Below are 15,193 nucleotides of genomic sequence, written 5' to 3'. Positions count from 1 at the left end.
GGTAGTAATGGAGTAAGGAAAATGTGAGTTCAAATATGAGCTTTGATACCCAGCTAGGTGACCTTAGGCAAGTCACTTAACTTCTGACTTGCTTCAATTTCTTCATCTGCAAAATGAGTATAATAATTACATCTATCTCTCAGGATAATTTTTGGATCATCAAATGAGATAGTTGTAAAGCACTATGTGTTCAGTCCCCTTTCTATATAGAAATGTTAGTTATTATTATTATCATCATCATCATCATCATTATCATTTCTTCAACCTTTCTGTAAGATGAAAGAACTTCTTTCAGTCAGGATCATACAGCTGGATTGAAAGGAGAATGGAGGGTGAGGAAGGGGTGAAGGGAGAGGTAGGGAAGAGGAGCAGGAGGTATCAACAGGGTATAGCAAATCCGTGACCTGGCACATTCAACTTGTATTAAAAACAAAACAAAATAAAATAACAACAAAAAAAATCTAGACTCAAATGCCCTGCTGGAGTTTAGGAGGGCATTGGGGCCAAGGACAAGCAGACTTCTCTCTAGCCCTAATTCTTCCAAATGGGATTTGTGGCTCTACTTGACTTCTTGCAATCAGCTTAAAGGATGGAAAACTTTTCAGCTGACATGGGATAACTGGAACAACTGAACAACATCTCCCAGGCTTCCTTGTCCTCTACCCCAAAAGGTTGTGGGGTCTATGCCTAGGACCTTGAATAGGGCTAAGGGAATCCAAAGCATCAGTGACTGGGGTGTCCGGCTACCAGTTAAGCACCCAGGGAAACAAAGAAAGGTAAAAAAAAAAAAAAAAAAAAAAAGAAATTAGTCTCTACCCTGAGGACTTTACATTCTTAAGGGGAAGATGTAAACAACTAGGTAAGCATAAGACATATACAGAGTAGATAGATTGGATTCTGAAAGGGGAAGACATTAGCAGTCAGACAACTTAGGAAAGGCCTCCTGGAGTATGTGAGGTTTGATCAGTCTTTAAGGAAGTTTAAGTAACTCATATAAGTTTAAGAATTTCTCACACTGGGCTGTACTACTTCAGAACTTCTTTGACTGACTTCACCTTCCCCCCCTTTTACTTTCTTTTGTATATTTTCTTCCCCCATTAGACTATAAACTCCTCGAGAATAGGGTCTTTCTTTTTTGGTTTTGTACTCCTCCCACATAGTAGGTGCTTAATTAATACTGAATGATTGAAAGCCAGTCAGGAAAATGAATAAACATAGGTGAAAGGACAGGGATGGGATAAGGACCTTACCTGACAGACTGATGCTCTGACCCTTCAGCTACCTGCATGCCCACCTAGGCAGGACTCTGCAGTCCCCAGCCTTGCACACTCTATTTGTAAACTGTATCTTGTTTATAGCCCATTCCTAACATGAGGAACAACTAGTACAAAGGCAAAGAGGTTTTAGGAGTTGATGATACTCCAGGGTATAGTGTGTGTGTAAAAGAACTGTAGGAAGGGGTCAGAGTATGAAGATCTTTGATGTTTGTCCTTCATTTTTTTTTTTGGTTTGTTTTTGTTTATTGCTCTGCAATGGGGTTAAGTGGCTTGCCCAAAGTCATACAGCTAGGTAATTATTAAGTGTCTGAGGTCAATTTGAACTCAGGTCCTCCTGACTCCAGGGCGGGTGCTTTATCCACTGCGCCACTAACTCCCTTATGAAGATCTTTAAGTACCAAATAAAGGAGTTTATGTTTGATCCTGAAGATGATAGAAAGCCAGTCAATAGGAGCTCAGGGGCAGGAGGTCCTGACATAATCCAACCTTTAAATCTAAAACACTGGCAATAAAGAGGTGGAGATGTCCAACTGTTTCCATAGAAATAACATCTCTTAAGCAGAGTTTGCTCTGGAGATAAATGGAGTTTTCAGGTACAGCATCTTTCCCTTTTTTTTCATACCTTCCAGGTCTCAAGTGTTCTGAAAGTGTTCCTCTGGACTCCCTGAATAGACTGGGGAGTCCTGGGCTTAATGTACATGAAAGAAGTCCTGTTGGTCCCAAGAGGGAAGGGGGGAGGGGCTTGTGTATCAAACAGTTACTAGGTTGTAAAGCTTTAAACTTCTTCTCAGGACTTGGGGGGGAGGGTGAGAGGTGGAAAATAAAGGGGATTCATTAATGCCTGCTCCCCTGACCTAGAAAACATCTCAGCAAGGACGATTAACTGCCCTCTCCTTCCATTCAGCATGACCATCAATCAGGCCAGGTCCTCTGCTTCTTCCCTTAGTGTTGGTTTAAAACTCCAAATCCTCTTTAAATCTCTACTTTTATCTTACCCAGAATCCAGCCTGGTTCTCTCCTCAAGGAGCTCATAAAATCATACTTAAAACCAAGATTTGTAAAGCAGACTTGCAAACAGCTTCCCAGACTCTAGCAGCTCAGAACCAAGTCCCACTAGTCCAAGAGTGAAAAGAACAGATTCTCACAATGATACAATTCTATAGAATGGAAAATTGAGGGCAGGGACTATTTCATTTTTATTTTTTATATCCTAACATCTAACACAATACCTAGCTTATAGCAGGTACTTAATAAATAATTATTGATTAATTGGTTGTTAATTTAAGCCAATTCAAGGATTTGGGTCCAAGTCTGGTAAATGAATACTCACAGAAATATTGCAGTGTTTCCTGGATCTGGGTGGGTGTCAAGTGTCTGGAGACATCAGGGGGTACCATTGGAGTCTGAATCCAATCATGATGTTCATAGCCAAAGACAGAATCAGCTCTAAGCTTGTAATGAGGCAACTGCTCCCCAAGGAGGGTGATGATCTCCACTTCAGGCACATCATTACAGATTTCTGCCAGGAAGGGAAAAGGGACTCAGGAAAGTGAGGGGCAGATTGGCAGAGAGAGGAGTCCTTACAGAGCCCCAGATTTTTTACCCAACAGGTTGCTGCTGACTCTCTTCCCTCACTCTGATTCCTAGGTGTCACTTAGTAATTACTAATTACAAACAAATTCTTTTCAAGTTTCCAAAGTACTTTTAACAACTGCCATTTCATTTAATCTTCACAGCAAATACTAGAAGGTAGATAGTGCATTTGCTAGGTATGCTCCTCATTTTGTAAATGAGGAAACTGAGACACAGACAATTCAATGACTTGCCTAAAGCAATATAATGTGTTGATGACAGAGCTGGAACTAGAAGCCATATGACTCCTAGTCTGATCTTGAGTCAAGAGATATAAATTTAAATCTTAATCTGACACTATCTATTGCCTTTGACACTGCTGACCACCTCCTGGACACTATCCCCTTGGCTTCTATGATCCTATTTTCTCTTGATTTTCCTCCTATCTTCTAGGGTTTCCTTCTCGATTTCCTTTCTTAGTTTCTCATCCATCTCAAATCCTAAAGCATAAATATCCCACAAGGTTCTGTCCTGAGTCTTTTTTTCCCCTCTCTACACTTTCTCATCTGCCCAATCATCTCTCTGCAAATGATTACCAGATCCTAGATCTGTATCTCCAACCCTCATCTGTCCCTTGGACCTTATCCCTTCCCCCATCTGAGATCTCCAACTAAAATGTCTCATCAGCATTTTAACTCAAAATTTCCAAAATGGAATTCATCATCTTTGCCCCTTTCCTCTCCTATCTGTCTCCCCTCTAAATCTTCCTGTGTCTATTTAACATACTTAATATTTATTTCACCTCTCTGTGACTCAATTTATTATCTGTAAAATTGTGACAATATTTGCATAGGGTTGTTCTGAGAAAAGCACTTTGTAAGTCTTAAAGTGTTATAGAAATTTAATTATTATTATACAGTCATTTTTATTATAAACATTTATTATAGTTATTTTGAGAATATACTTGAGAAAGGCAGTTTGTCCTCTACTGCACTTCACCAGGGCTCCCAAAAGATATTCCCCAAGGATAGTCATTGCCCTCCCTTTACCTCTGTCATGGTGCCTCATAATGGGAAAATAACAGACTCCAGAATGCAATGTTGATCTCCCACCTTTGAAATCTTTCCATTAAACCACCCCTAGGACATTCCCCAATCACCAGTGAGAGTGGTGGCATCACAGAGAGCAGCTGCCTCAGGCACATCCAGGTGTCCCTTTGGGGTGCCCTGGTCATCCAGTTTGACCAGAATCAGAGGGAAAGGCCTGTGCCCATGGGTAGAGATCAGTGGTACTTAGAGACAGGAGAGGGGCCCAGGGAGGCTGCCAGGGTAAAAGTGAGAGAGAAAGGATGATCAGTATCAGAATAGGTAGGTACAGGTCCCTTCCCATTGTCCCTGTTTCTGCTTCACAGTAGGGGTCTGGCCTTTGTACTCTCCCACTATGGCAAGATTCTATATTTACATCTTTCTCATGGGCTGGAGAGTGTAAAAGGGAAGTTTACTTTCTCATTGACCCTAGAGAAGAAACAGACCTCTTCTCATTTGTTTCCTTGCAAACAAGTAGAAAATTTAAAGGAAAAGTAGAAGGAACAATAAAAACAAAGCAAATCAATATCATAGGGAAAAGGTATATTACATCTTTGGTAGAGCCACGAATTGGTAGAGTCTTGTGGGGCATGGAAATCTGGCAATACATCTCATGCCAGGACTATTACAATAATCTGGTGGTCGATGTCTTCCTTAAGTCTCTCCAATCTCCATTCAGTTATAAAATGATCTCTTTAGAAGCTTATGTCTGACTTTTAAAACCCTTCATAAATTGGTCTCCTACAACTTTTTCAGATACCTACACACACACACACACACACACACACACACACACACACACACACACACACAGCAATCCCATGTCAATAGCCTTCTAATTATTCCTCAAATAATACATTCTATCTCCTATCTTCCTCTGGCATTTTCATAGATTATCCAGTACCTGAAATTCCCTATCTCCTGACTTCCCTGATTTCAATCAAGTCTCAGCTAAAATCTCACCTTCTACATGAAGTGCTTTTTAATGCTAATTTAACCTCATGGTTGGTTATAAGTAATTTATTTTTGTCTATTTCTTGTTTGTACAAAGTCATATAACTAACTCTACCCATCTATGATTTGGTTTCTTAAGTGATAGGACTTTTAATAAAGATTAAAAACTTGAAAAGAAAAAGAAAAAAGAAACAAGAATCTTAGCTTAACTTGAAATTCTGTAGAATACCAACATGGAGAGAAAATAATAGAAAGAATAGTCATTGTGCAATGACTGAAAGATAAATTACTGTTAGGTTTCAAGGATAAATGTTTTTTGACCCTAGCAATTAAGACTCTACTTAATTTGTGACATATCTAGAAATATATTAGGAACTAGTAAAACCTTAGGTTTTTCAAAATTGAGGTTTTTTTTGTGCAGGAGGCAGACTCCTTGAATCATCATCCCATGAGTCTTTCCTAGCTATGATAGCTCTTTAAAATATACTTTAAAACAGAAAATATATATCATTAAGAAAAGTTATTGATAATTAAGATTTGCATACTTAATGTAATTTCATTCCTTTCTATTGTTTACGCAATTATTCTTCAAAGATAACTACAAAAGTAAAAGGAGAATAAGTGTATTGCACAAAAAAAAAAAATACTAGTGTGATTTGCCATTTCCTTCTCCAGCTCATTTTACAAATGAGGAAACTCCATTAGACTGAAAGGTAGGAACTGGTTTTTTTGCGTTTGTTTGTTTGTTTTTAACCTTTTTTTAGATCTCCAGCACTTAGTACAGTGGATTAAACATAGAAGATACCTAATAAATGCTAATTAACAGCCTGAATTAGAAAGCTATAATATTGAAGAAAGAACATTCAGTCTATGGTCAGAGGACCTACATTTCAATCTTAGGGATCCTATGGCCCAGGGATCTCAGTCCTAAAACTATAGATTAACAATGCTATTAAAAAAAGAAAAAATAAGGGGCAGCTAGGTGGCGCAGTGGATAGAGCACCAGCCCTGGAGTCAGGAGTACCTGAGTTCAAATCCAGCCTCAGACACTTAAAAAGTACCTAGCTGTGTGGCCTTGGGCAAACCACTTAACCCCATTGCGTTGCAAAAAGAAAAAAAGTAAGTTTTGATATTTTGAATAGGACATTGGACTTGGAGAATGGTAGACCTGGACCTTGGACACTTACTGATTGGGTGGTCCTGAACAAATCATTTAACCTCTCTGTGCTTCAGTTTCCTCATCAGTTAAAACAAGAGGTTTGGACTCCATGGCCTGCCTCTGAGATCCCTTTCAGCTCCAAATCTATATAATACTTATCTATATAATAATATATAGTAATCATATAATCTATAATATTATGAACTACACCTATAAAAATATCCTTAACAACTTTATTTATAACGGAAAAAAAGGAATCAGAGAGTCATAGATTTATATCTGAAAGAGACCCAAGAGATAATATAACATTCTTTTTTGACAGATCAGGAAACTGAAAAGGTTCAGTGATTTGAGCCAGGACACAAATAAAAACAATTTCTAAGCTGTTACCAGACAGCTGGGCAGTGCAGATCATGACACCTGGAGTAAGGAAAACCTGGGTTCTAATCCTGCCCCAAATGCTTACTAACTGGATGGCCCTGGTCAAATCACTTAAGGACTCTTAGTCTCAATTTATAAAATAGCTATGACAATAATACCTGCCTCATAAGACTGCTGTGTGTATCAAATGAGATCATATTTGTACAGGGTTACATAAATGCCCACTATCATCTATGATCAATAATTAAAGAAACTAATGAGATAATATATGTAAAGTGTTCTGCCAACCTTAAAACAATATATGAAAATCAGCAATCTGAGCAAAGTGAGGTAGGAAGGTAGGAAAGGAAATTAAATTTTTATTAAGCATCTACTACTTCATGTCAGATACTATGCTAAATGCTTTACAAATATTATCTCTTTGATTCTTAAAACAACTCTGGGAGGTAGGAACTATTATTATCTCCATTTGCAGATGAGGAAACTGAGGCTGAAAAAATTTAGATGAGTTACCCAAGATCACTTAACTAGTAAGTGTCCAAGGTCAGATTTGATCCCAGATCTTCTTGACTCCAGAACTTTGTCTACTATGTCACTGAATCTGTCTTTGTAAATCAGTGTAATGCATATTATCAAGCTCCTGAGAATGACAAAGGTGAAGAATACAAAGAAATAAGAAAATACTTTATGAAGTGAAGCAAAGCAAAGAAAATTAAAATTTGGATAGGAATTGATACCTTGACTAAGAATAAGGGAAACTAAGTTTTATAAACATCTAATGATCATGAAATTGATGTTTATCCATAGTTCTCCAAGAAGACCATGACATCAGGGATGTGATGCCATGACAAGCAGGTGAATTGGATGGGGGGGGGGGGGGCTGTGCTAAATCAGCAGCCTTACTTTCTCCTCTGGAGCTACCTGGTTTCAGTTGTCAGATATGAATCAGGATGACTGGAGATAGCCTTGGATGCGAAGCAATCAAGGTTAAGTGATTTACCTAAGGTCAAAAAGATAGTAAGTGTCAAGTGTCTGAGATCAAATTTGAACTCAGGTCCTCCTGACTCCAGGGCCAATGCTCTATCCAAAGAAGCAATAAGCAAACATGCCTTTTACCCTTTATCTAGATGGACTATGGGTACAGAACATCGCATTTGCTATTGTCATAGACTTGATCAATGAGTTTTGATAAATTTGCTTATTTTTCTTTTTCTTTATTACAGAGGATGGTTCAATGGATATAGAAAAACGGAAAGATATATTTACAAATAAAAGTAATGTAAAGATAAAAGGTATCAATAAAAATTAAAAATACATTTTTGAAAAAGAGACCAGAGGTAGGTACAGAGAAAATATATTTCTATGGTTGAAACTTTGTTAGTGTTTACATTAATAATTCCTTTTTAATGTAAATAGTTTAAAATTTAAGGCTTTCTTGAGTTTGATTTTGGGAAATTTTTGCTCATTTTGTTTATTTTACTTGTTTCCTTGAAATAATATATAAATATCAGTTTTGGGGGAATGGGGCTCTCTTCCTTCTCCTTTCATTGTCCCCCACCCCTTCTCATGAAACAATCACTTGCAAAAGTAAGTAAACAAAACAAGGAATAAATTCCAAAATAAAAATTGAAGAAGGTTTCTAGCACATTGACTAGATTTCCTGTCACAAATATATAGGAAGTCATGAATAAGAATCATACAGGATGGACAGACATAGATGGTCTAAGAGTTCTTTGCCCATTAGAGAGACCCAAAGTGATGGTATCACAGGACCATTGGAAAGAGAGTATTTGAGGATATTTAATTGTTGGTATCTGTTGAGATATTAATTACTTTTATAGAGCAGGGGAAGTTGGGAGATAGGGGATGCCAGGACTTGGGGACAAGGAGTGGGAAGGCTCTGATACACCCTGACAATAGAGTGGGGGGCTGGGGAAGATAAGAGCAGGATCCAAGGATTTTCAAAGCTTCTGTCAATCTCTCTGGAGTTTTCTGTGCTGACTTAGGTCACTCCACTCACCTCTCTGTGCCCACCAGAGGGCAGTGCCAGCCCATGCCCAATAGTGGATTCCAGGAGGGCTCTGAATAGTCTCATGCCCCTATCTTGGAGAAACAGAAGTCCTTCTGGGAGGTCTTTCAATCAGTGGCCTTCCTAAATCTCTCCTCTCTATTGTATATTTAAGTCTATTCTGCTGACCTATGAAATGAGGAAGATTCCACTCCAAGACTACCTACTTGCCTTGTCATCCCCATCTTTTATTGAATTTTACATCTGGTCTCTGTTCATATTCCTTCTTGGGGGGGGGGTGAAAATTTTAGGAGGGGACCAGGAAAAAGTACCCTTCCCAGAAGAGGTTCTACTTGCCCATAGGCTTCAGGTCAGGTCATAAAGATCTTACTGGCACAGTGTGACACACCCAAAGTCAGGTGCCTGCCTACTGTCAAGGCTGATTGAGTTGACCCTTCCCAGAGGCAGCTGGGCACACCCCCCACTGCAATGCGAAGCTGTGGAACTTGTATTGTGTTCAGGGTACAGGCCACTGCTGCAACCTCCCACCCCTGCCCGAGTTTCAAAAGAAGAACAAAAGCTTTTCTCCCTTAGGAAAAGTCTCATTTTCTCTGAGACCTGGGACTGGCCAGTATCTATTATAAGGAGCCCCAATCCTATAAGGGAGTCTGTGATTGGAATTCTCTCCTCTCCCCATCCTTTGGTTCCCATGCCTCCCTAGGTTCCCCCCATGGGAAACACTCCTCTATCCCCAACTTAGGAGCCCAACCACCTCTCCCCCCACACTCTTACCAGCCAGAGATGCTGCTGCTGATCGGCCCCCTAACTCTTCACAAGGCTCCCCAAGACACACCTCCCTCAGTCCCTCCCCTAGGCATACAGGATGGCAGTAGCTCTCAGACGTCTTCTGTTGTATTCTTCCTCCTCCTCATCCCTCTCTCTTAATGCTCTCTCTCTCTCTCTCTGGTCCCAACTCCTTGCTCATGGGCTCTGATCTAAAAAGGGTCAGCTACAGGCAGGGCATCACATCCGATCACCATAACCCTGGCCTTTGTTCTTTCCCTTGCCTTGGGTACCTAGGGTCAGTCAAACCATAAGCTTATTCCTACTGCTCAGGTAGCCAGGCCTGTCTCCTTTCTGCTACTCATTCCCAGCTGTGTCTGGGGATAGGAGAAGGTGGAGAGGACTGCGTGAGTCAGCATTCTTCATATGGATGGGATGGAGAGGAGGGTGTTTTGGCCACATTTCTAAAGAAGAATTAACTCCTTGGTTTTTTCTGATCTGGGTGTGAGAAGTGTTGACGGGTGGGGGAAGGAAAAGGGCTTCCAGAAGGAAGAAGAGAGAAAAGAGTATAGTGAATTGGAAATGGTAAAGTCATCCAAAAAGGAATCCCTACAGGATAACAAGAAATAAATTCACAGAATCTTAATGTGAAAATTCAAAAGGGGCCTTAGACATATTTAACTGACATCAAATTGCTTACCATGATAGGAAGAGGGGAGGGGAAAGAGGGGAAAAAATTTAGAAATCAAAATTTTGTTAAATCAATACTAGAAATTATCTTTATATATAAAATATATATTATATATAAAATAATATTTTAAATGAAAGAAAAGGGTTCTTGAAGACTACCTAGTTCAACCTCCCTTGATTTACAGATGAAGAAACTGAGTTCATTAAGAAATCAGTGGTATACTAGATATCACATAGGAAGTAGCAAAGGTGGGATAACAGTATAGCAAAGGATTCTAGAGGGAGGAGATTTGGTGCAAACTTTACTGCTAACTTTAACTTCCCTATCCCTTCTCTCCCTACCTTCTAAAAAAAAGATTGAGGGATAGATTCAGCTGTGGAATAGGAACCACAGACCATAAGACCTGGGGACTGAGGACCTAAGACCCAACTAGTCCAACCCTATCATTTTACAGATGAATGGGCATCTGGAGAGGAATTAACTATTTAAGTTTCTCTGGTTTGGGTAATAACAATAGAGGAGATGAGAGGAAGCAAGGGAATGGGGAAGGAAAGAGAATGTAGGAGAAGGGGGAGAATAAGGGATAAAACCATCCAATAAGAATGTCAGTGATGTCAAGGACTTAGGAGATCATTTGCTCCAAGTTCAAATTTTACAGAGGAAGAAAGTGAAACCAAAGAAAGCAGACCCAGAGAGTCAAGTGCTTTGCCAAAGGTCACACAGCTAATTAATTGTAAACAGACTTCCAAACTCAGCATTAATAATAATAATAATAATAACCCACATTTTAATGGGATGCAGGACTTGCAAAGCATTTTCCATATACTATCTCACTTGAACCTTACAATAAGCCTGGGAGGTAGATGCTATTCATTATCTTCAGGTTACAGTTGAGGAAACCGAGGCTAAGAGGTGAAGTGACTTGCTGATCAAGGGTCACGCACAGATTTTAAGTATCAGAGGCCCCTTGATTCTTCCTGACTCCAAATCTATCATCCTACTTCTGCCATTCCTAACTGCCTCTGTTTCCATAGGTAGATCCCTTCATCCCGCCCCCACTCTTAACCTTTACTAGGATGAGGATTTATTGGTCAAGGGCCCTTGTGGTTCCTTACTTGCCTGGAAAAGGACAAACAGGACAAATTCCTCCCCCATCATCCTTAGGCTTTTGCTACTCCCCTTTCCCCCCTCCCATTCCCCCCTTCTGTCTGCCCTCCTCAACTTCCTCTGCCAAAGGACATTCAGGAAACCTCAGGCAGGAAGGGAGGGAGGGGAGGTAAAGAGCCCAGGCAGGCTGAGACGAGCAACAGAACCCTTTGCCTGGGGGATGCTGTTCTTCTACCTGAGATCAGCAGAAAACTAATATGCCAGGGCTATGGGCACAGAGACAACAGGGTGGGGTGGGATGGGGTGGAGAAGAGTGTGGGAAAAGAGAAAGTAGGAGGAGTGCCTAGAGCAGAACTTCCCCATTATGCCCACCCCAGAGAAATAGGAGAGAAGAGAGGGGCCAGGAAATCAGTTGTGCCAGGGTCAGAGTGGGCAGGGAGATTAAGGCATTAATCTGCCCTGATATGCCCTTATAACTTTTTGGGATCTCTGAACATAGGAAAAAAAATCACTCACACCTTGTCTAAAAGTGCATGGGTTCTCAATTCTAGAGAATAGATAGACCCCAGAGTCCCTTCAGGTCAGAGTTAGAGTTGAATTTGGTAAGAAATGAGGGCAAAGGGTTAGGGAGCCCTAAACCTCTAAGGATGTATGGAAATTGTCAGTTTGTCAAGACATTTTCACCAAAAGAGATCCCATTTATATTCCCAAAAACCTTGGAGGTAGTAGTCAGGGGAAGTCTTGTTATCCTAATTTTTCATATGGGGAAACTGAGGCTGAGAAGTTAAGTGATTGCCTGAAATTGCTAAATGGCAGGATTAGGACCCAGGGCTCTCTTCCATTGAGCTGCCCCCAGCCAGGATTCATTCTTCTTAGGTCACCTGGGGCTGGAGAGCCAGGCAACTATCTCCCATCACTCCCTTTCAGGTCACTCAGGATACTTGCGAAAGGCACTTCTAGATATAATCTACTAGACCCAGGACAGAGAGATATCCATTCTCGGAGATTTATGAGTGCCCAAAGGGAGATGGGCCCAGTCCACTTTTCCTTCAGTCTGCAAGCCAAACAATAGAGCCACCTCCCCCACCCCAAACACAAGCCAGGGGGAGCATGCTAAAAATCCATCCTCATTTTAAGACTCCTTACCAAAAAAGAGATAGTGGCCAGAGAGATCTCCCTAGAGCTCTGAAGAGAGAAGCAAGCCTCCCCCCTCTCCAGGATCCCTTTCTCCTACCCCTTCGCCAGCCCCTCCTTTCCTTGGGTCAGAGTCCCAGGTACCTTTCAGGAATCCCAGACACCTGCCCAGCTTCCCAAAGAGGGACCCACAACAACTAGAACTCCTTCAGGCCCCGAGTCAGCCCTGAGGGTGGAGAGGGAAGGTGGAGGGCTCATTCCAGACACTCACTCGCTCTGGCTCCAGTCTCGGTCCCAGATCCTGTTCTAGCCTGCGGATCCCCACTCCAACCTTCCCTGAAGCCTCGCCCAGTTCGGTTCAGCCTTCCTCTCCCCTCCTCTCCCCTCCCTTTCACTCCGTTTCTGCAATGATTAACCAGCCCTGAGGCACTGAATCGACGCGATGACAGCTGGGGTAGATACTCCAATATCCTGCCTCAAAAAGAGCATAGCCCAGGTTCCCCTCCCCCACAAGTCCTAGAAGGAGTACCCTGGTCTCACTAACGAAGCCAGAATTTGTGGGGACCTCTGCCACACCCACTAGTTCCAAGCCACTCTCCCCAGCCCAATACACCTCAATGGACTTTTGGGACATCCTTGCTCCTGGGGCCATCTCAGTTTGGCAAGTTAGAAAGAGGGACCCAGGTTAGGCTATTTTCAAGAAAACTTCCTGCATCCATAAAAGGAGACTGGACCACTAAGCAGTGTCCAGGGGCTCAGGACTCTGTTGTTCCCTACAGTCAGCAGGGCATATAGTATAGATTTCATCCCCGTAACCCTGAGCCCTACTGCCTACTGGAGGAGTCTTGTGAGTGAAAGTAATAAGGATTGTGAAGGAGTCCTGGGAGAGAAATGCCTTGGTCTCATATCCCGGGCCTTTTTTCCTTTGTGTTCCTTTGTAAGTCTATTTTTCTATTTTTAAAGATCCAAGAGGGCAAGAGAGAAAGGAAAGGAGATAGGCCACAGGATCCTAGGATTTCAAACTCTTACATAAGGCAACGCTGAAGCCCTGAGAGCCTCCTAAGAGGGGAAAAGGACTTGCCCACAGTTACTCAGTCAGATTATAGGTAGAAAGTTTAAGTGTTTCTAGTCTGACCCTCTCATTACCCAAGAGAGAAAAAATAAAACTCAGAGAGGTTAAATGATTTGTCTGTGCTCACACAGCTAAGTGTCAGAGACAAGGATATGAACCCAAGTCTTCCAGATTCCAAGTCCAGCATGGAAACTACCATAACACAAATGAAAATATAGATCTTTGGATTCCAAATCTTATATTCCTTGCTAATTCCAGGGGACCTTCCTTCCATGTCCAATGTAGACTCTTCCTCTCTGAATACTCTGGCTCCCAGTTGACCTCATCTTCTGACCTCATAGACCTTGGAGAACTTTGTACCAGACTTACTGGTGACCTCTTTGCTGGTCATGAGTGTGTGTATTTATAAGTTTTGTGTTTTTCTGGTTAAAGCACAAGTTTCCAGACAGCAGAAGCATTGCCTTAACCTATTTTTCTATACCCCCACTTAGCAGAGCATTCTACATATAATAAGGGCTAAATAAATATTGGTTAACTGAGCCTCACAATGGAGGATGCTATGGTGCTAGGAAGGCACAAGATGGCACTAGGGATACAGTGGTTTCCAGAGATGGGAGGGCGGGGTTTGGGGAAGGGAAAGGAGAAAGGGAACCTCCTAAGCCAATATAACAATCTGGCTTCAACCTACTTGGAAGTCTTCCCTTCATGCATCCTCTGTTCCAAACAAACTGGACAGCTAGTTGTTACCAAATACAATTATTTCCACAAGTTACTGTGAAGAACAAATGAGATAACAACTGGACATTTATGCCTATCATATGGTAGGCACTATATAAATGTTAGCTATTTCTGTTATTATTATTATTATTAATTATTCCATATACACTTGGAATATATTCTGCCTCTTACAATCCCAAACTCCCTTTGAGATTCAATTCAAGTACCAATTCCCATATACTATGACTACCACCCTTCTCTTGAATAATTTGTGTTCACCTCCATCCTCAAACTGTCTGGTATTTATTTCTCAGTGTACATGTTGTATCTACTCAACAGACCATAAACCCCTTGATTATGGGATCATTTTGTTTATGTCTTTTTATTGCCATCATCTAGCATAGTGCTTTAGCCCAAGTGGATAGTTAATCAATGTTTGTTGAACTGAATTGTTGAAAAGGAGAAAAGAAATAGCCCCCAAAACTCATGTAACCTATAATATCCCATAGGATATACTTTCTTCTCCCCTCTAGACATTCCCAGATAGTAGCTGGCTTAAAAAGAGATGTAACCCTAAGGTCCCTAACCCTGGACTCTTTCCATTCCAGGTAGAGTTCAAAACTAAGGATTCAAAAAGGATTCCGGTTAGATGCCCCCTTTAAAAAACTTTCCCAAACCAAGAAGTTTATGCCAAGATATCTTCCCTGGAGATATTGAAAAGGGGATTTCTGGTTGAGCAGGACAAGTGAGAGGCAAACCTTACCCAGAAGCAGTGACATACAACGACTTCTTAAAAATCCCTTCTAACAGAGACAGCCATTGGTCCCAGGGTCTGGGTCTAGAAAGTGATAAGCCCTAAAGGAAGTTTCAGAAGGAAGAATTGGGGGGGGGGGGGCATTACTCACATACCCTCCTTCCTCTCTCCCCAACTCATGGAACAAGAAATAGTTCATTAATGAGGAAATTGTATTAGATGGTCTGAGTTTTCTTCTAGCTCTAACAAGCATCTTATTTATTCCTCTATCACCATCTTTTCAAATTCATGCTAATCATTTACACTATCCTCTCCTCAATCCTTATCACTTCTGTTTACTGAAACAACATGGTATAGTATAGAGATTCTTAATCTCTGATATGTCATGAACTCTTTTGGCAGTCTATGGATGCCTTTTTTATTTAGCATTTTATTTTTCCCCAATTACATATAAAAACAATTTTCAGCATTCAATTTTAAAATAGAATTCCAAATTCTC

The 15,193-nt window shown here is 41.0% G+C and overlaps 1 protein-coding gene across 4 annotated transcripts in view; it reads right to left on the bottom strand.

The window, feature by feature from the left end:
• Positions 1–12,501, bottom strand: part of HAP1 (huntingtin associated protein 1) — a 31,683-nt gene extending 19,182 nt beyond the window's left edge. The window contains exons 1-3 of one of the 4 annotated variants that reach the window (XM_074223937.1): positions 12,423–12,489; positions 7,350–7,428; positions 2,608–4,169 (exon numbers count right to left, since the gene is read on the bottom strand). In XM_074223937.1, the coding sequence (XP_074080038.1) occupies positions 2,608–2,674 (67 nt within the window). In that variant the 5' untranslated portion in view covers positions 2,675–4,169; positions 7,350–7,428; positions 12,423–12,489. The other 3 variants (XM_074223939.1, XM_074223938.1, XM_074223940.1) reach the window with 3 other exon arrangements.
• Positions 12,502–15,193: the final 2,692 nt, after the last annotated feature.

Source organism: Macrotis lagotis, chromosome 2 (assembly GCF_037893015.1).
Source record: "Macrotis lagotis isolate mMagLag1 chromosome 2, bilby.v1.9.chrom.fasta, whole genome shotgun sequence".
NCBI classification, from domain to species: Eukaryota; Metazoa; Chordata; class Mammalia; order Peramelemorphia; family Peramelidae; genus Macrotis; species Macrotis lagotis.
The sequence above is the reverse complement of the archived record's forward strand: the minus strand, read 5'-3'. Positions and strand labels throughout refer to the sequence as shown.